The sequence below is a fragment of the Cervus canadensis genome, chromosome 1 (genome assembly GCF_019320065.1).
Source record: "Cervus canadensis isolate Bull #8, Minnesota chromosome 1, ASM1932006v1, whole genome shotgun sequence".
NCBI classification, from domain to species: Eukaryota; Metazoa; Chordata; class Mammalia; order Artiodactyla; family Cervidae; genus Cervus; species Cervus canadensis.
This window is the reverse complement of record NC_057386.1, coordinates 19,408,943-19,423,932: the sequence shown is the minus strand read 5'-3', so window position 1 is coordinate 19,423,932 and position 14,990 is coordinate 19,408,943. Positions and strand designations below refer to the sequence as shown.

The 14,990-nt window shown below is 55.7% G+C and overlaps 2 protein-coding genes across 3 annotated transcripts; one reads left to right on the top strand and one right to left on the bottom strand.

The window, feature by feature from the left end:
• Positions 1 to 66: 66 nt before the first annotated feature.
• Positions 67 to 6,904, bottom strand: VAT1 (vesicle amine transport 1). The gene is made up of 6 exons (XM_043467670.1): positions 6,401 to 6,904; positions 3,293 to 3,500; positions 2,742 to 2,912; positions 2,547 to 2,636; positions 1,764 to 2,005; positions 67 to 1,603 (listed from the first exon to the last, which is right to left on the bottom strand). The coding sequence occupies exons 1-6, from the start codon at positions 6,812 to 6,814 to the stop codon at positions 1,520 to 1,522; spliced, it is 1,209 nt and encodes a 402-aa protein (XP_043323605.1). The 5' UTR covers positions 6,815 to 6,904; the 3' UTR covers positions 67 to 1,519.
• A 1,268-nt stretch (positions 6,905 to 8,172) lies between these two features.
• On the top strand, positions 8,173 to 14,156 carry RND2 (Rho family GTPase 2). 2 transcript variants are annotated; one of them, XM_043467673.1, is made up of 5 exons: positions 8,175 to 8,439; positions 8,926 to 9,013; positions 9,828 to 9,937; positions 10,632 to 10,766; positions 10,961 to 14,156. In XM_043467673.1, exons 1-5 carry the CDS (start codon positions 8,338 to 8,340, stop codon positions 11,225 to 11,227), a joined length of 702 nt encoding a protein of 233 aa, XP_043323608.1. In that variant the 5' UTR covers positions 8,175 to 8,337; the 3' UTR covers positions 11,228 to 14,156. The 2 variants fall into 2 exon arrangements, with proteins under 2 accessions (XP_043323611.1, XP_043323608.1); XM_043467676.1 differs by lacking the exon at positions 10,632 to 10,766 and having other exon boundaries at positions 8,173 to 8,439.
• The last annotated feature ends 834 nt before the right edge of the window (positions 14,157 to 14,990 follow it).

Genomic DNA, 14,990 nt, shown 5'->3' with positions numbered 1-14,990 from the left:
CCGCTAACTGTGCTGGCCTTCCACAAGCTCACCTTCCCCTTCACTATCAGAGGCAGGATCCAGGACTCAGGGTTTGGCGTTTTATTGACACAAACACAAAGGCAGCTTCGGTAATGGGGTGGGTACACAGAAGCGAAAACAATCGCACTTCACATGTTATTTGGCCTCATTCAGATGATGAAGAGGCTGAGCCCCTCCCCCCCACCTCCCACTGGCAATGGCTCGGGTAATAACCCTCCCTCATCCCAGATCCCAGGGCAGAGGGACCTACCGTACCCCTGCTCCAGGAAGTCCCTACTTTGGTTCCAGTGGCCCAGGTCCTAAACCACCCCACTTTGAACCCCTATTTCATCTCCTCACCCACGTAAACAAAGTCTGGGGCTGACTGTGAAAAGCTGCCTCCCTGCTCTAAGGAGACAGTGGGCCTCCCTTGACAACAGGGGGAATGTGCTTTGATTTTTACACTGGTCCCAGAACAACACACAGATGGCATGGTCTCTCAGAGCTCTGGCTGGTAAATGCCACACTTAGCTGCAAGGCAGGGAAAGCTCCCCCACCTCTTTCTCCTCCACCACCACAGAGAAACGACAGCCCCAGAGACAGGACATGGCCCAGGCCCCAGGAGGCTAGGGGCTGGCCCCCCACCCACTGGCATACACACAGATTTTTGGCAGTGTTGTGGGACTGGGGAGCAGTGAAACCCCAGCTCCGGCAGAACAAGGAAGGCACTGGGGAGGACGGGGGAAGAGGAGGTGTGAGGCAGGGACCCCCACATACACCAGCAAGGTTTCCATTGCTAAGGCACTGAGAACAAATCCAGAGAACTCAGTGAAGGGCTGAGGGGGCTCCACGTCCCTCCCACAGAGGGGGGCTGGTCTGACTCCCGCCCCGGTTGGAAGAGGCACCTCTGGTTGAGAGTGGCAGAACACCTGGAGTGGGAGCAGCCCGATTGTGCTCGAGAAGTTGGCGACAGGACGAGGCCTTGCGACAGGGCGGGGGCGCTGGCTGGCCCGGGTTGAAGGGACACTAGGGCGACAGAGGGACATGCTGGATTCACATAGACTGGCCCCATATCCTGAGCTGACATTTCATTTCTTTGGGGAGGTGTGGGGCAGGGGCATGGCGGGCGATGAGGGGTAGGCGGAAGCACACAGAAACAGGATGGGAAGGAACTGGCTAACCTTAATCTTGGCACAAAAGCAGCACAGTGGGCCTGGGGAAAGGGTGGGGGCAGGAAGCAGCTGCCTCCCTCTGACCCTCCCTGTCCCCTTGGCAGGGCCCAGACATCCAAGTGGTCACTTCCCACCCTCTTCAGAGGGCAGGAAGGCGGGAGGGGGAAGCCCTGACTGAAGAGAAAGAACAGGGCAGGGGAGAGGTCATCACCACGGGGACCTTGCGGGCAGAGAGGGCAATGTGTGGTGACGGAGGATGAACCGAACAGTGAGGGTCTGGTGGCCAACAGCACACGGCTTCCTAACTTCTCTCTTTCCCGGGCCCCGAGGGTTGCCTAGCCCCTGGCCTAGTTCTCCTTCTCCGGCCCAGGCACCAGGAGGACTTTGCCCACATTCTTCTTCTCCTGCATCTGCCTCATGGCATCCGCCACCTGGAGAGGAAGACAAGACTCTGCTTTCAGCGCCATCCGGCTCCTCCAGCAGCCAGCCTAAAGGGGTCAGCCCTCTTCCTCCCCAGACTCCTCCTCTGAGGACCCCCGAGCCTTCCTGGGTGTCCTCCCCAGGCCCTCTCTGCAGAGCCACCACACTCACCTTCTCAAAGGGCCACACGGAGTCAATACGGGGCTTGATGTGGCCCTGGTTGTATAGAGCGAGGAGGCGGGTCACCACACTGCTGACCAGCTCCACCTCGCCCTCCAGGTAGCCCAGGTGGAAGCCACAGACGGCTCGGTTGGCTGGCAGCAGCTGCAGAGTCGTCACGCTGAACTGATTCCACCACGTGCGTGCCAGGGCCATCAGGTTCCGCTTGGGGCCCGTCAGCAAGTTGGCCATTCCTGAGGCAGAAAAAGACATAGCCTGTGAATCCAGGGCCCAGGCACATCCCTGCATGTCTGGATTCATGCTCATCTGCCCGCTGCAGGCCCCTTACAATTATCCATGCCGGCACCAGGAGTGACAGGAGAACCTTCCACCACCTGCTGGCTACCTGGCCCAACAGACTCAAAGATTGCTCTGAGCTTTACTTATTTATTTTGGGTGTGAAGTAGTTTTTTAAATGAAAATGCAGCTGGCCCAAGAAGCCTGGGAAGTAGGACAGAGGAAAGCAGACAGGTTGATATTGTATCAGGAATAATCCCCAAACAAGAACACAGAACACCGAATTTGCTATGACTCATGAAAGAGAAGGACAGTAGGTACACCCAGGAGGCAGCAACCTGAATGCAATAACCAGGACCATCCTAACAGTGATGCTTTCTCAGAGCACCGGAGTCTCCACACCTTCTGCCTTCAAAAGCCCCGGGCCCCTAATATCCCACCCCTCCAACCCACAATACTTCCCCAAACTCCCCCTTCATCTCTGGCCCACTCACTTACCATAAGTGACTACTTTGCCCATGGGTTTGAGGAGGTTGTAGCCCTTAGCAGTATCTGACCCACCCAGAGGGTCCATGACAATGTCCACACCTGTCACAGAGTAGGGGGCCCAAGAACAGCATTAGGAGTCACAGATCCGGAGATGCCCCACCTCCCCAGCCCCATGCCATCCGAGCCCTTCCCATTCCCTGAGACCTTTGGGGGAAATCTTCTTGATCTCATCCACGTAGTCAGTCGTGTGGTAGTCGATGGGGTGTGTGACTCCATTCTCCTTCAGCACCTCATGCTTGCTGGCTGAGGCCGTTCCGAACACGGTCACATTCTCCACTGTCCGGCACAGCTGCAAGGCAGCCATACCCACACCCCCTAAAGCAAGACACTTTCATAAGGAGGGCATATGGGGTCGCCTAGCCACCACTCCCCATTTCCACCCCTCAAGGATCCAGCCCATCATTTTGCCTAGGTTCATCCTGGGGCTTTCTTCCATCATCCCATGTCTAATTTCCAAGACTGACAACTGGGGGGAGGGAGACTGGCAAGGAGGGGGTGCTGGGCGAGGGCACGTTGCTATGATAGCACACCAGGTTGGACCTGGTGCCTTAGTGTTACCATGGCAACAACACTGCAGAGGCCTCTGGGCACCATAGGCCGAGGCAGCCAGTGTTGCCATGACAACAGTCCAGACATGCAGCAGGGAAGGGGCCTGGAAAGAAATCTGGGTGGGATAAATGGAGGGTGCCTGTCACCTGCAGCCATGTGTACCAAGACGCTGTGGCCAGGCCGTAGGTTGCCAAAGTCGAAGAGGACCATGTAGGCTGTGATATAATTGACCAGCAAAGCAGCAGCTTCTTCAAAAGTCATGGTCTCCGGCATCAGAAATGTCTGGGCTGAAGGCACAGTCACCTCCTCCTGCCACATGCCTGACCGGATCAACACCATCACTCGGTCCCCTACCTTGAAGAATGGAAAAAGAGACTGAATCACTTTGCTATATACCAGAAACTAACACAACATTGTAAAACTATAATTAAAAAAAAATTTAAAAAGCATCATTCATTCACTCATTCATTCACCTGCTGGTTATTTACAACATTCCACTGTGCACAAGGCCCTCTTTCTGGCAATGAATTAATAGTACAAGCAGCAGCAGGGCTCAGGGTAATGGTTATAATAACAACAATAGTAAATATATTATCAAAAACAATAACAATGTATCTTTGTTGACTGCTTACCAAGGGTCAGGGCCTATTGTAACCACTATATATAATCACTCAAAACTCATATCAGCTTCCTGAGGAAGATACTAGCCTTATCTCCACTTACAAATCTTACACTTTACTATTGTGTAAGAAGCTTATAGTTAGGGCAGCATGAAATACTGGTGAAGATATCAAACTGCTCTGGCTATTAAAAAAAAAAAAAAGGCTCCATTGTTTTCTGACAGTATGATCTTGGGCAAATAAACATTGTCTAACCTTTTTGAGCCCCAGGTTTCTTATCTGTGAAACAGGGCAGTTAATGAGGATTAAGTGGCAAAAAATATATATATATCATTCAGTGATTTTTTAGCCTAATGTCTGGCACACAGTAAGAACTTCATAATGTTAGCTAATAATCATGACGACAATGATGACAATACCAGAAGCAAGGAGGGGCAGTCACCAATCTTAAAACTGAAGGAAAAAAAAAAAATTGAAGGAATAGGGCAGTATGTGCTAAGGGCCATATGAAAGTGCAGGTAAAGGTCTCTGAGTAGCACCCAGGGCTCAGAAAGAACCTTTACCCAATGACTGGGGGAAGGGGCAATGGACTAGGAGAGCCAGCCACACCATCCTACCTATCAGGAAAAGACATCCCTTTTCCCCTTCCCCAGGCCCTCAGCCAACTGCACAAGAGCCTCCTAGCAGAAGGGAAAGGGAGCAAAGAAAACAGGAGCTTCCCCTCCAGTTTAACCACCAGGGTCAAGGGAAGGACAGGGGAAAGGGGGCAGTCTGTGGAGGAAAGCCTCTCATGGTTCTCTGAAGAGCGTGGAGAGGGAGGTGTGGGTGCTGTTCCAGGACAATCTGAGTCTGTCTTGGATCCTGCCAGGAATGATGGGAATTCGGCATAGTAACCAGACTTGGGATCCATGGGGTAGGGGGATGGGACACCCACACATACCTTTTTTTTCATGTCCTCAAGCCCCCACACTCCACTGAGGAGGAATACTGAGGGCAGACTAGCATCTTTCTTCACAAGCACTGGCCTGAGATGAGGTGGAAATGGCCTCCCCAAGACTCAGGACTAGCGGACTCAGAAATAACCATCGAGAGCTGGGAAAAGTGTGGTCAGTCTAGGTGGTAGCTAGTCCCAGATTTGGTCCAGTACAAGGTCCACTCACCAAAGTTAATGCTCATCCCTCAGCCCAGGACCCCTTCCCAGCTAAGATATCAGAAGCGAGGAAGGGCTCTCCCCTCAGAATTCAGCCTCTTACATCAGATTCTTACCCTGGACAGGATATCCTGTATTTTCGAAGCGGAAAGTGTGGGGAGAAGGGGTTAGGTAGTTGGCCTTGAGCAGTAACATGAACTAAAACTCTCATCAAAAAAAAAAATTCCTCTTAGCACCTTCTTGGAGTAGGGTTAGAAGTCAGTGGAAAGGGCGGGGTGGAAGCTGAATCCAGGGAGAAGCCCTTTAAGGAGGAAGGCGATGTATGCTTGTACAATAAATCCAAAATTCCCAGCTCTGGGATCTGGGGCCGGTAGGTCTGGCAAGATGAAGCCTGCCTTTGGTGAGTCTCTCCAGCAGGGGCCTGATTTGAAAAGAAACCCCTCAACAAACGACGTGCAAAGGCCTTATTACCCCAGGTCTCTCAAAAAGTTGATCATTTGGATCTCTTCGTTGTCTGGGGTTTTGGCCAAGATTAATGATAAACAAAAAGGAGACACAGACCGGCAGAGCTGGGCCAACCTGCTCACGGTGCCACCGCCCCCCACCCCAGTCCAAATGGGCACCGGGCCCGGTTTCCGAGGCGAGGGTCCCCTCCGAGGAAGGCAGAGGTGGGTTCTGCCTCAAGTTCCCAAGGGCGGCGCCCCTGGGGTCGTGGTCGGCTTGGCTGAGTCACGGGCGGAGGAAATGTTGCTGTCACGGGAGACAGAGAGCCCAAGACAAAGATCCAGACACCCAATCTCGCCCCCCGCCCCCCCAAAGCAGTCCGCACTCCTACCCCTACCCCCACGATCAGTGGAAGGCCGGTGTTCGGGGAAGGGGGTGGCGGACTCCCTCTCCTCCATGATGGGCGTGCCCGTCTCCCAGGCCGGGCTCTGGGAGGGGCCGCCTCACACCCCCACAGACCACGGGGCAGCATGTGACTAGGGCTCTGGCACGGCCCGGAGCCCCCGCCCAACTCCGACTACAGAGCTCTTCAAGCTTCCTTGGCAGGGGTGGGGGGAAGGTCCCCACCGTCACTCAGAGTCACAGACGACAATTACCCGCGGAGAGTTCAGTGGGCAGGGGTACCGAATAGGTTTCACGGGTGGTGGTAGGGGGGTGGGGGCAGCCGGGAGGCTCACTGCGCGCATGCGCAAAGGCTCCTTATTGTTTTCCCACCCACCCAGCACCACAGCCGCTTCTGGGCGGCGGCCACGATTAAAATGTTTGGGGAGCGGGCAAGGGCTCCCTCTCAACCCCCACTCCCCAATATAAATCCAGTTCCCCAGGAGCCTCAGAGCACAGTCTCCTGTCCTGTGCTCTTCCGAGCCCGTCTACCCGGGTTCGTGCCAGTTTCCCCCAGCTCTGCCACACCCCCGGCGCCCGCCCACTCGTGCCCCACTGCCCGGTAGCCTGCGCAGCCTCTCCCCGCCCTGCCCGCTCACCTTGCGGTCGTTTACGCCCTCGCCCACAGCGATCACCACGCCCGCGCCCTCCAAGCCTGGAGTGACGGGCAGCGGCGGGAGCCGATCGTACAGCCCCTGCCGGGCCATAAGGTCAGCGAAGTTGAGCCCGCAGGCCTTGACGCGCAGTGTCAGCTGGCCGGTCCCCGGGGCTGGGGGCGCGGCCGGCCGGGTCTGCAGCTTCACCTTGTCGTAGCCGCCGAAGCCGGTGAGCACGAGACAGCGCAGCAGAGGCGGCGGCGGCGAAGGGGCGGCGGGCCCCTCGGAGGCCGCAGACGGCTGAGCGTCGCCAGCTGCCTCCGCCTTCGGGGGCTGCGAAGAGGCATCTTCTCCAGCCCCTGCCTCGGCCGCCGCCACCGCGGTGGCCGCCTCGGCTACCTCTCTCTCGGCGGACATGGCTGAGACTCCCGACGTGGGCGCACAGCTGGACGGAGAGTGCACCGCTGGGGAAGGCGGGGCGCGTCAGGACTAGCGGAGGCTGCGGACCCTGAGCGGGCGGGGCGGGGCGCCGAGACGGGGGCGGGGCCTCGTGCGCCGACTTAAAGGGCCAGGGCCACCCGGCAGGTGCGGCGGGAGCGCGAGAAGTGGAGAGGAGCTTATGGGTACGGACTCACGCGAGATCACTCTTGGGATCAGGAAGACCGCGAGTTAATTTATGTATTCATGACAAACAAGTTTTAAAATATATTAAGGGACAGTCTGAAGGACGATCCCAAAACCTGAGCTTACGTCAGATGTGGGGAGCCAGCCACCTGTGGAGCGGAACTCGACTCAGCTGGTCCTCAGGCTCTGACACTACCCATATGTGATCCACTCTTTGTGTTCTTGCAGTCGCAAGCTGGAGCAGGGTGACCGAGCCATCTGTCTTTGTTAAAGCTCTGTGCCTCAATTGTTCCTTCCGTAAAATGGAAATGATGTTGCTTGCTCCAGTTATCCTTACAGGGTAAAGATACAATTAAATCGAGTATCCTCTATTTAAAGAAGCCCTTTTGAAAGGTAAAAGATGCCATGTACATGCAAAACAGGTTTGATTGATGTTAGGCTCCGAATTAAGCCTGAAATGATTTTAGAGCTTGTCTCTGGTTCCAGCAGGGCTGTCTCCCTGGGCAGTTCTGTCTTCCTCTTCTTTTTCTCTTCTCCGCGAAGCATCCACCAGAGGACGCAGCTTCCCCAAAACTTTCCACCCTGCGCTTGGCTGGAGAAACTCAATCCATGTTTCCTTGCTAGTCCGGGCCCGCGGTTAAATCACTGCAGCTCCAGACCCGGCCGGCCGTTGCCATGGAAACGGAAAGCCATGACGTCACCATTGTCCTGGTAGTTGTGTTGGAGTCCTTTCCTACATATCCTCAAGACTCCCTGGACTTGAGAGTGGAGGAGAGACACTAAACCAAAAAGACTCCTTTTCCCCCCTACCTTCTCGCGCCCCCTTCAGTTCAGAAAGTGGATGGATGCCTCCGCGCGTGTCCTTAGTAGCACACCGACGTTCACGCGTGGGCACGCAGGAGGCCCAAGCCTCATGCGTGTGCAGCTCCCACCCTCCCTCTGAGAACTTTCTCCGAACTCCGCCCCAATCCCAGGCGGGAGGAAGTCAACTCAGTCAAACAACCCCGCTCAGCGGGCCCCAAACCCGCAGGGGCCCTATCACTCCGCGCGCAAGAACCCTGTTCCTGGGCCCCTGGCCCCGCCCCTCTCCTCTGGGCCCCGCCCCCCGGCAGCACGGATGGGAGGCGGGGCCGGGGGCGCGGCCGCCGGGTTGGGGGCGGGGCGGAGGGGGGGGCCGCGGCCCCGGGAGGGGGCTCGGCGCGGGCCCGAGAGATGCCGGTGTCGGCGGCCCGAGCGGCTGCAGCTGCAGCGGCGGGGGAGGCGGCAGCGGAGCCCGGGAGGGGGGCTGCGCGGGGGGCCGGCGCGTAGCCGGGACCATGGAGGGGCAGAGCGGCCGCTGCAAGATCGTGGTGGTGGGGGACGCCGAGTGCGGCAAGACGGCGCTGCTGCAGGTGTTCGCCAAGGACGCCTACCCCGGGGTGAGGAACCGGCGTCTTGGGAGGGGGGCGCTGGGGCCGCGGGGGTGGGTGATTGGAGCCTGGGGGACGGACGGAAATGGGTGCTGGGGTAACCAGGGATCCAAGAGAGGGGTTTGGAGGACTGGGGAAGGCGTTAGGCTTTCTGGAAAGACTGCAGAGGTTTGGGGTGGGAGGAATTGGGGAGCAGGGTGAGATGAATGGGGCTTGGAAGAACCAGAGGATCCCGGAGGGGGCGCCAGGGGAATGTTGGGGTGGGGGTGTCCTAGGCATTGGAAAGAGGAAGAATTAGGGCCTGAAAGGACCGAGAAGGGGGTCCGGGAGCCTGGCAGAAATTCCGCTGAGGCAGCCGCTCCCGGGATCTCCCCGTTGCCCAACACCGGACCAACTTGGGTCCTGGGGCTGGGCTACACGGGGTGTGGGAATTAGGAGTGCATTTGTCTGGGGTGAGGACTGGAGGATCTCATCTTGACCCATTCGTGTCTGCAGAGTTATGTCCCCACCGTGTTTGAGAACTACACCGCGAGCTTTGAGATCGACAAGCGCCGCATTGAGCTCAACATGTGGGACACTTCAGGTAGCCAAGTCCCTCGGGGTCACCCTGACTTCCAGACCTCCCCCTAATCCCTCCCTGGACTAGATCCTTAGGCTCTAGTTCAACCCAGCCCATCCATCCAATTCTAGAAGGAAGGAAAATCAATATTCTGCTTAAAGCCAGGGAAACTGAGGCAGAGCTTTCAGAGACACATAGAAACCTTGTCCTGAAGGAGAAAGCCTGTCCCCTTAGCTGGATTCTGCATACCTGGGAAAGTTGGGAAGGAATGACTTTTGTTTTGGAACATATTTCTTAGGAGATAAGGCTGGGTTTAGAAAAGACATTTAGAATTTCTTGGGGTGAGGGGGTGCAGCAGGAAACTGCTTCTCTAGACTGAACTGTAGAAATCCAAGATCAGTTCTCAGGAGGAGAGTGGAAGAGCTCTGCCCCTGCCCGTTCGTCTTCAAAAAGGGAGGGTGTTTTGTTTTGTTTTAAATTTTTGCTTGGCTCCCCTAGAGAGCTATAGAAGATGTCTGTCAAAGCCCAGAAAGCACATGCAAAATTTTGTGAGAATGTTGAATGATTTCATGAGCTTCTCAAAGACCCAGAAGAAATTAAGAATGATTACTTTTAGAGAACCCCCTAGGGAAGTGAAGAGCTTATTTCTGCCCCTAACCTCCCTTCTGTCTGCTCTGCTTGGAGAAACAGACTCCTTGAAGGGGGTGAATACCTGCTCTTTCCCATTCTCTGCTCAGCATGCCTTAACCGCCAGGATTGCTAAGGTCTCCCATTCCCTTCCAGGCTTTCCTCCCTCTCAGGACCCTCGTCTGTCCCCTCCCTTCTTGTCTTCTCTCAGGTTCCTCTTACTATGATAACGTCCGGCCTCTGGCCTATCCTGACTCGGACGCTGTGCTCATCTGCTTCGACATTAGCCGACCGGAAACACTGGACAGTGTCCTCAAGAAGGTGGGAGCCTGGGGAAGCAGGACAGCTAGACTGAGGGGGACAGGGAAACACATGGACCAGGAGGGAGTTAAAGCTGAGCATGGCCATTAGAAAGAAAGTGTGTGACACCCTCAACTTTTCCCGTCCTCCCTGACTTCCTGGAAGTCAGTCCTAGAGCTGGATATGGCATCTGGGGGACATGGGGGACAACAGAGAAAAGTACTCAAGGGATTACTAGTCCACCCTCCTCATCTCCTTGGATTTGGGAGCCCCTGGATGAAGGAGATGGGAATGCTGCTGCTGGAGCTCGGGAAAGCCCCTGCGGTGTCCTCTGCAGGCCCCTATTTCCATGAGAAAAGCCCAAGGTGAATGGACAGAAGTCAGCTAAGGCAGCCCTAGTTCTCAGTCGCAGTTGTGGCAAGAGAGGGCGGGATTGGTCTGTTCCCAGGAACAAATTTGGGAAAGGGGGTGGGAATGGGAAGGTTCCAAGCTAGCCGACCCCGCATGGCCCCCACCCTTGCCTTCTCCTTCTTTCCCTTCTCCCACACCTCTGCCTGCTTTTCAGCCCAAGCCCACCAGTGTCACCTGCTTGCTTAATTACAGGGGAGAGACTAGAGGGGTGCATGATTCCTGCATGCTGCGAGCCAGGGGGGTGGTTCCTACATGTTGTGCCTCCTCCTACCCCTGCATAACTTTGTTTTCTTGCTCCAAATAGTGGCAAGGGGAGACTCAAGAGTTTTGCCCCAATGCCAAGGTTGTGCTGGTTGGCTGTAAACTGGACATGCGGACTGACCTGGCCACACTGAGGGAGCTGTCCAAGCAGAGGCTTATCCCTGTTACGCATGAGCAGGTGGGCCTCTTGATCTGTGACCTAAGACCTCTCACCTCTGCCCCTCCCAGCCTTTTTTCTGAAAACACCCTATTTGGCTAATCCCTTGCCCTGGCCTCTGACCTGATCCCTTAACCCCCTGCCCCAGCTCCCCTGCCCCTTGCTGAACTGCAGGCTAAGTCCCATGACCCTCTCTACTCACTCCATCCTTCCAGGGCACCGTGCTGGCCAAGCAGGTGGGGGCTGTGTCCTATGTAGAGTGCTCTTCCCGGTCCTCTGAGCGCAGCGTCAGAGATGTCTTCCATGTGGCCACCGTGGCCTCCCTTGGCCGTGGCCACAGACAGCTGCGCCGTACTGACTCACGCCGGGGACTGCAGCGATCTGCTCAGCTGGCAGGACGGCCAGACCGGGGGAGTGGAAATGGGAACGGGAATGAGGGTGAGATACACAAGGATAGAGCCAAGAGCTGCAACCTCATGTGAGGGGCCCTATGGGAGGAGGAGGGGGGCCTGGGGCACAGTTGTCCCACTGCTGGTCCTGGCTCCCTGATCTCCTGACTCTGTTTGGGACTTTAGGGCGGGCGAGTGAACAGTTCTCCCTGACAAGGGAGTTGGAGGCAGAAGGGTGCCTCTCTGTTCCCCACATCCTCATTCCGCTCCTGTCCAAGGCAAGTTGAGGGAACCAGCAGAGCAGGCATCTGGGCTGTGGGCTGGGATGAGGCCAGGGGTCTGGGGAAGCCAGCAGCAAGCAGTGACCTTGGTTGAGTCTCAGTGTGTGAAGGGTGCCTTCCTCCCCACCTCTAGTCCCCATATCCTGGTCCTGGCGCTCTTCCCCAAGGAAAGTGTCCACTCGCTGACCTTCCTTCTTCCTCACCTCTCATTTCCACAGCTGTTCTCACTCATCCTAACCTCCAGGCAACATGCACTAAATTAAAAAGCAAATTGAGAAGCCTCTCCCTCTCCCCCTGCCCCCATCTACCCACCAGTCCTAGCTCCCTCCCTCCCTTCCCCCAGTAGAGTCCAAATAAAGCCCATGTCCATGGAAAATGACTGTGGCTTTAGTTTTGTTGCTTTCTTAAAAAAAAACAAACAATCTACCAGTGTCTAGTAGCTGGAGGGAAAGTTAGGCTTCAGGAAGAACTTCCCTGTCGATGCTCACAGATGGAGCAGAGGGAAAAGATGTGGGTTGGATCAGCAGTGTCCTTTTAGGAGCCAGAGGTGGGAGAGAGAGGTGTCTTGGGACTATTCATCTCAGTTAATGAGCCAGACAATCCTAAAGCCATTAGGGGGGTTTAAAGTGGACTGATGTGCAATTCATTACTTAGCCCAACTGGGGCCCCCTGCTAATGTGGGAGGAGGCCTGCTGAAGTGGTCCAGGACCCTTGATCACTATCTCCAGCCCCAACTTGGAATCAGCTGGTGCCCTGGGAGCTCTGGGGTGGGAGGACATTAAAAGCCTCTGCATCCAGCTGACCCCATGCAGAGTGAAGTTTCCCAAGGGGACAGTCATTTGATTCTGGGGTCTCCTTGGTGGCTGGGGCAGGGGCTGACTCCATCTTTCCATCCTGAGCAACTTGATGATTTTGGAGGGAGCACAAGATAAGAGTTGAGGGTCACATCTCCTCAACCTCTGCTAGACAAGGAAAGCCAGTGGAGGGACTGGCTAGAGTACTTGTTGTCAAGAAAGACAGTGCTGGTCTGTTTTCTCCGGAGTCTGGTTTCACATTGCCCTGTATTCCCTCCCTGGCTCTGATCCCACTGGCCTCTTTTTGGTGACATTCTCCCCCAGGAACCATCCATGGCTCTCCCCTCCCCCAGCCCCAGCCCGTTCTTGAGACACACTTCTGGGAGAGAACACAGACCTTACCCTCCCATCTGCTGGGATCCCCCCCTTCTAATTCACAGCCCCTCCCTCCCTCATTCATTCAGCAAGTGTGTACTGAGCACCAACTGTGTGCCCGACACTGGCTTTGGATTCTGAAAGGACCAGTCTCTATACTCTGGAGGCCAGCCCAGTGGGGAAGAGAGGTACCCCCGGTGTGATGGTGCCTCAGTTGTGGGAGCTCCTTACAGCCTCAGAAGCCCGTCCTCTGAGCCAGGTCCTTGAGGGTCGAAGCGGAGTTTGCCAGGCAGGGAAGGGGTAGGAAAAGTACTCTGAGTGGAGGATACAGCATGTGCGAGCACGTGGAGATGAGGAAGAGCATGGCACTGGCACATTTGGGGCTGCCACGCCAGGGAGAGAGGAAGACAAGGCTGGGAAGGTATATCGATGCAGGCCCCGCAAAGGAACCAGGAGTTCATTCTGGGGATGTGAGGTGGCCAAAGGGGTTTCAAGCAGAAAATGAAGTGACCAGATTTGGTTTTTTGGATAGATGGTTATTTGGATGAGGTGACCCGGGGGGTGGGGGTGGGGCTGGGGGATTTGGCTCTGTGATGCTATTAAAGCTATTAAAATAGCTTCTCCCTTGGGACTTCTCTGGTGGCCCAGTGGTTAAGACTGCTTCCACTGCAGGGTGCATGAGTTCTGTTCCTGGTCAGGGAAGTAAGATCCTGCATGCCGCAATGTGTGGCCAAATAATTAGCTTCTCCCTTCCCTTTGCCAGGGTCCAGTCTTGAGAGGAAAGGAAATTCCTACCCCCTCCTGGCTTGTCAGACACTCCGTATTCTCCCTCTTCCTCCGAGACCCTGTCCATCTCAGCCAGTCTCCTCAAGGATTCTGGGACGGCTTCAGGGGCACTGGGTACCCCACCCTCTGAAACTGAGACCTGCTTAGGGGCTAACTCCAAGATCCTCTGCAAGTCCTGGACCTGGACCGAGGGCGCTGGAGAGAGCTGGGGCCCAGCTCTGTGGATCTCAGTCTGGCCCTAGAGGCCTGACCCTTCCCCCACAGGGGCCTGACTACCATTGTCTTGGGATTTTGGGGCTGTGGCTTCTCATCACTTTGGTACAAAGCAGGCTCAAGCCTGTAGCCGCCCAAGTACATCCCAACCTCCCTCTCCTGCCGGGCTCAGGGAAGGCAAATGCATTTCAATATCCGCCTAAAGCAAACATAATTAGGAAGATAAATCAGCTGGAGGAACCCCCAAAGTTTAATACATTTCTAGTACCACCGGGAACAGATTTTTGTCCCCTCTGCAGGTCTGGGCTGCCAGACGTTTTATTTCCACGGAGAAGGCTGTGCCTCTGGGCTGAGGAGCCCAAAGGATAGGAGGAGGGAATGGGACTGTTCCTGTTCCTAGATCCTCAAAGGCCCCTGTGGGCTGGAATAGGGGGACCTACCCCCACCCCAGATGCAGAAGTCAGACCCAGCTTCCTCCCCTGCAGCTGTTCCCCCCACAAATTAGACACTCGTTTGGGAAACAATGTAGCCTCGTTAATCATTTAATGAAATAAACAACTAATCACGCTGTGATGCCGCCAGTGCTTCTTAACACACTCCCCCCGCCCCCAATCAGCCTGCCCTGCAGGGAGGAGGGGAAGGAAGGGATGGCAGAGGGGAAGAGCCTACAGCTGACAGAGGGTCTTTCCCCTCAGGACCCCAGCCTTTCCAGAAGGGATGGTCATGGAAAGTGCTTGAGATCTGGAGGCAGAGGTCCAAAGATCTGGGTCCCCACTCTGCTGCTGCTTCCCTGGGGAACCTTTGGGGAGCCCTGCAGACATCTGAACCTCGGTTTTCACACATAGAAAAGGGAGCTGATGGCCACATCTGCCTCACTACGCTGTTGAGTATTCAGAGAGGAGAAAGAATGTACAAAAGTTGTTTGACCCTTTGGGTCAGACCCCTTTGGGTCTGAGTTGTTGTCAAGCTTTATTATTTACAACGTCGACGCCAGGCTTGAGTGTCTCTAAAGCAGGCCTGATGGAAGCAGGAAAAGCTGCTTGGAGGGGGCCTCTTGCGCTGGGCTTCAGGCTGGGGACAAGAAGGGGAGCTCAGTTGTCTCCACACCTATCCTGAGGGCCAGAGAGAGAGCTCTAGGGACCTCCTCCAAAGGCTGACGTCCTTTGGTCTCCATTTTTCTGAACTCCCCTCATTACTATCTTTTCTGAAGTCTGGGTGAGGGCCCCGTGTTGCCATAGTAACCCCGCTCCAGATACACGCAGACTGGTCAGAGGTGGGGGCTAAGGTCACGTCCTTGAGGTTCCTGGTGGACGCCAGAACCCTGGCAGGCGATCCTAGTAGAGCTGTCTCCTTTGCTCCACTCTCTTCCCCAGGAAAGGGGTTCAGCTCTTCAGAGCACCCCCCACT

What these genes read in the sequence shown, in the direction of transcription:
- VAT1 (XM_043467670.1), bottom strand. Translation starts at nt 6,814, where the DNA reads ATGTCCGCCGAGAGAGAGGTAGCCGAGGCGGCCACCGCGGTGGCGGCG. An exon ending in CTTGGTACACATGGCTGCAG is followed by an intron (nt 2,913 to 3,292) that starts GTGACAGGCACC and finishes GTCTTGCTTTAG; the next exon opens with GGGGTGTGGGTATGGCTGCC. An exon ending in CAAGAAGATTTCCCCCAAAG is followed by an intron (nt 2,637 to 2,741) that starts GTCTCAGGGAAT and finishes ACTCTGTGACAG; the next exon opens with GTGTGGACATTGTCATGGAC.
- RND2 (XM_043467673.1), top strand. Translation starts at nt 8,338, where the DNA reads ATGGAGGGGCAGAGCGGCCGCTGCAAGATCGTGGTGGTGGGGGACGCC. An exon ending in CCAAGGACGCCTACCCCGGG is followed by an intron (nt 8,440 to 8,925) that starts GTGAGGAACCGG and finishes TCGTGTCTGCAG; the next exon opens with AGTTATGTCCCCACCGTGTT. An exon ending in TCCCTGTTACGCATGAGCAG is followed by an intron (nt 10,767 to 10,960) that starts GTGGGCCTCTTG and finishes CCATCCTTCCAG; the next exon opens with GGCACCGTGCTGGCCAAGCA.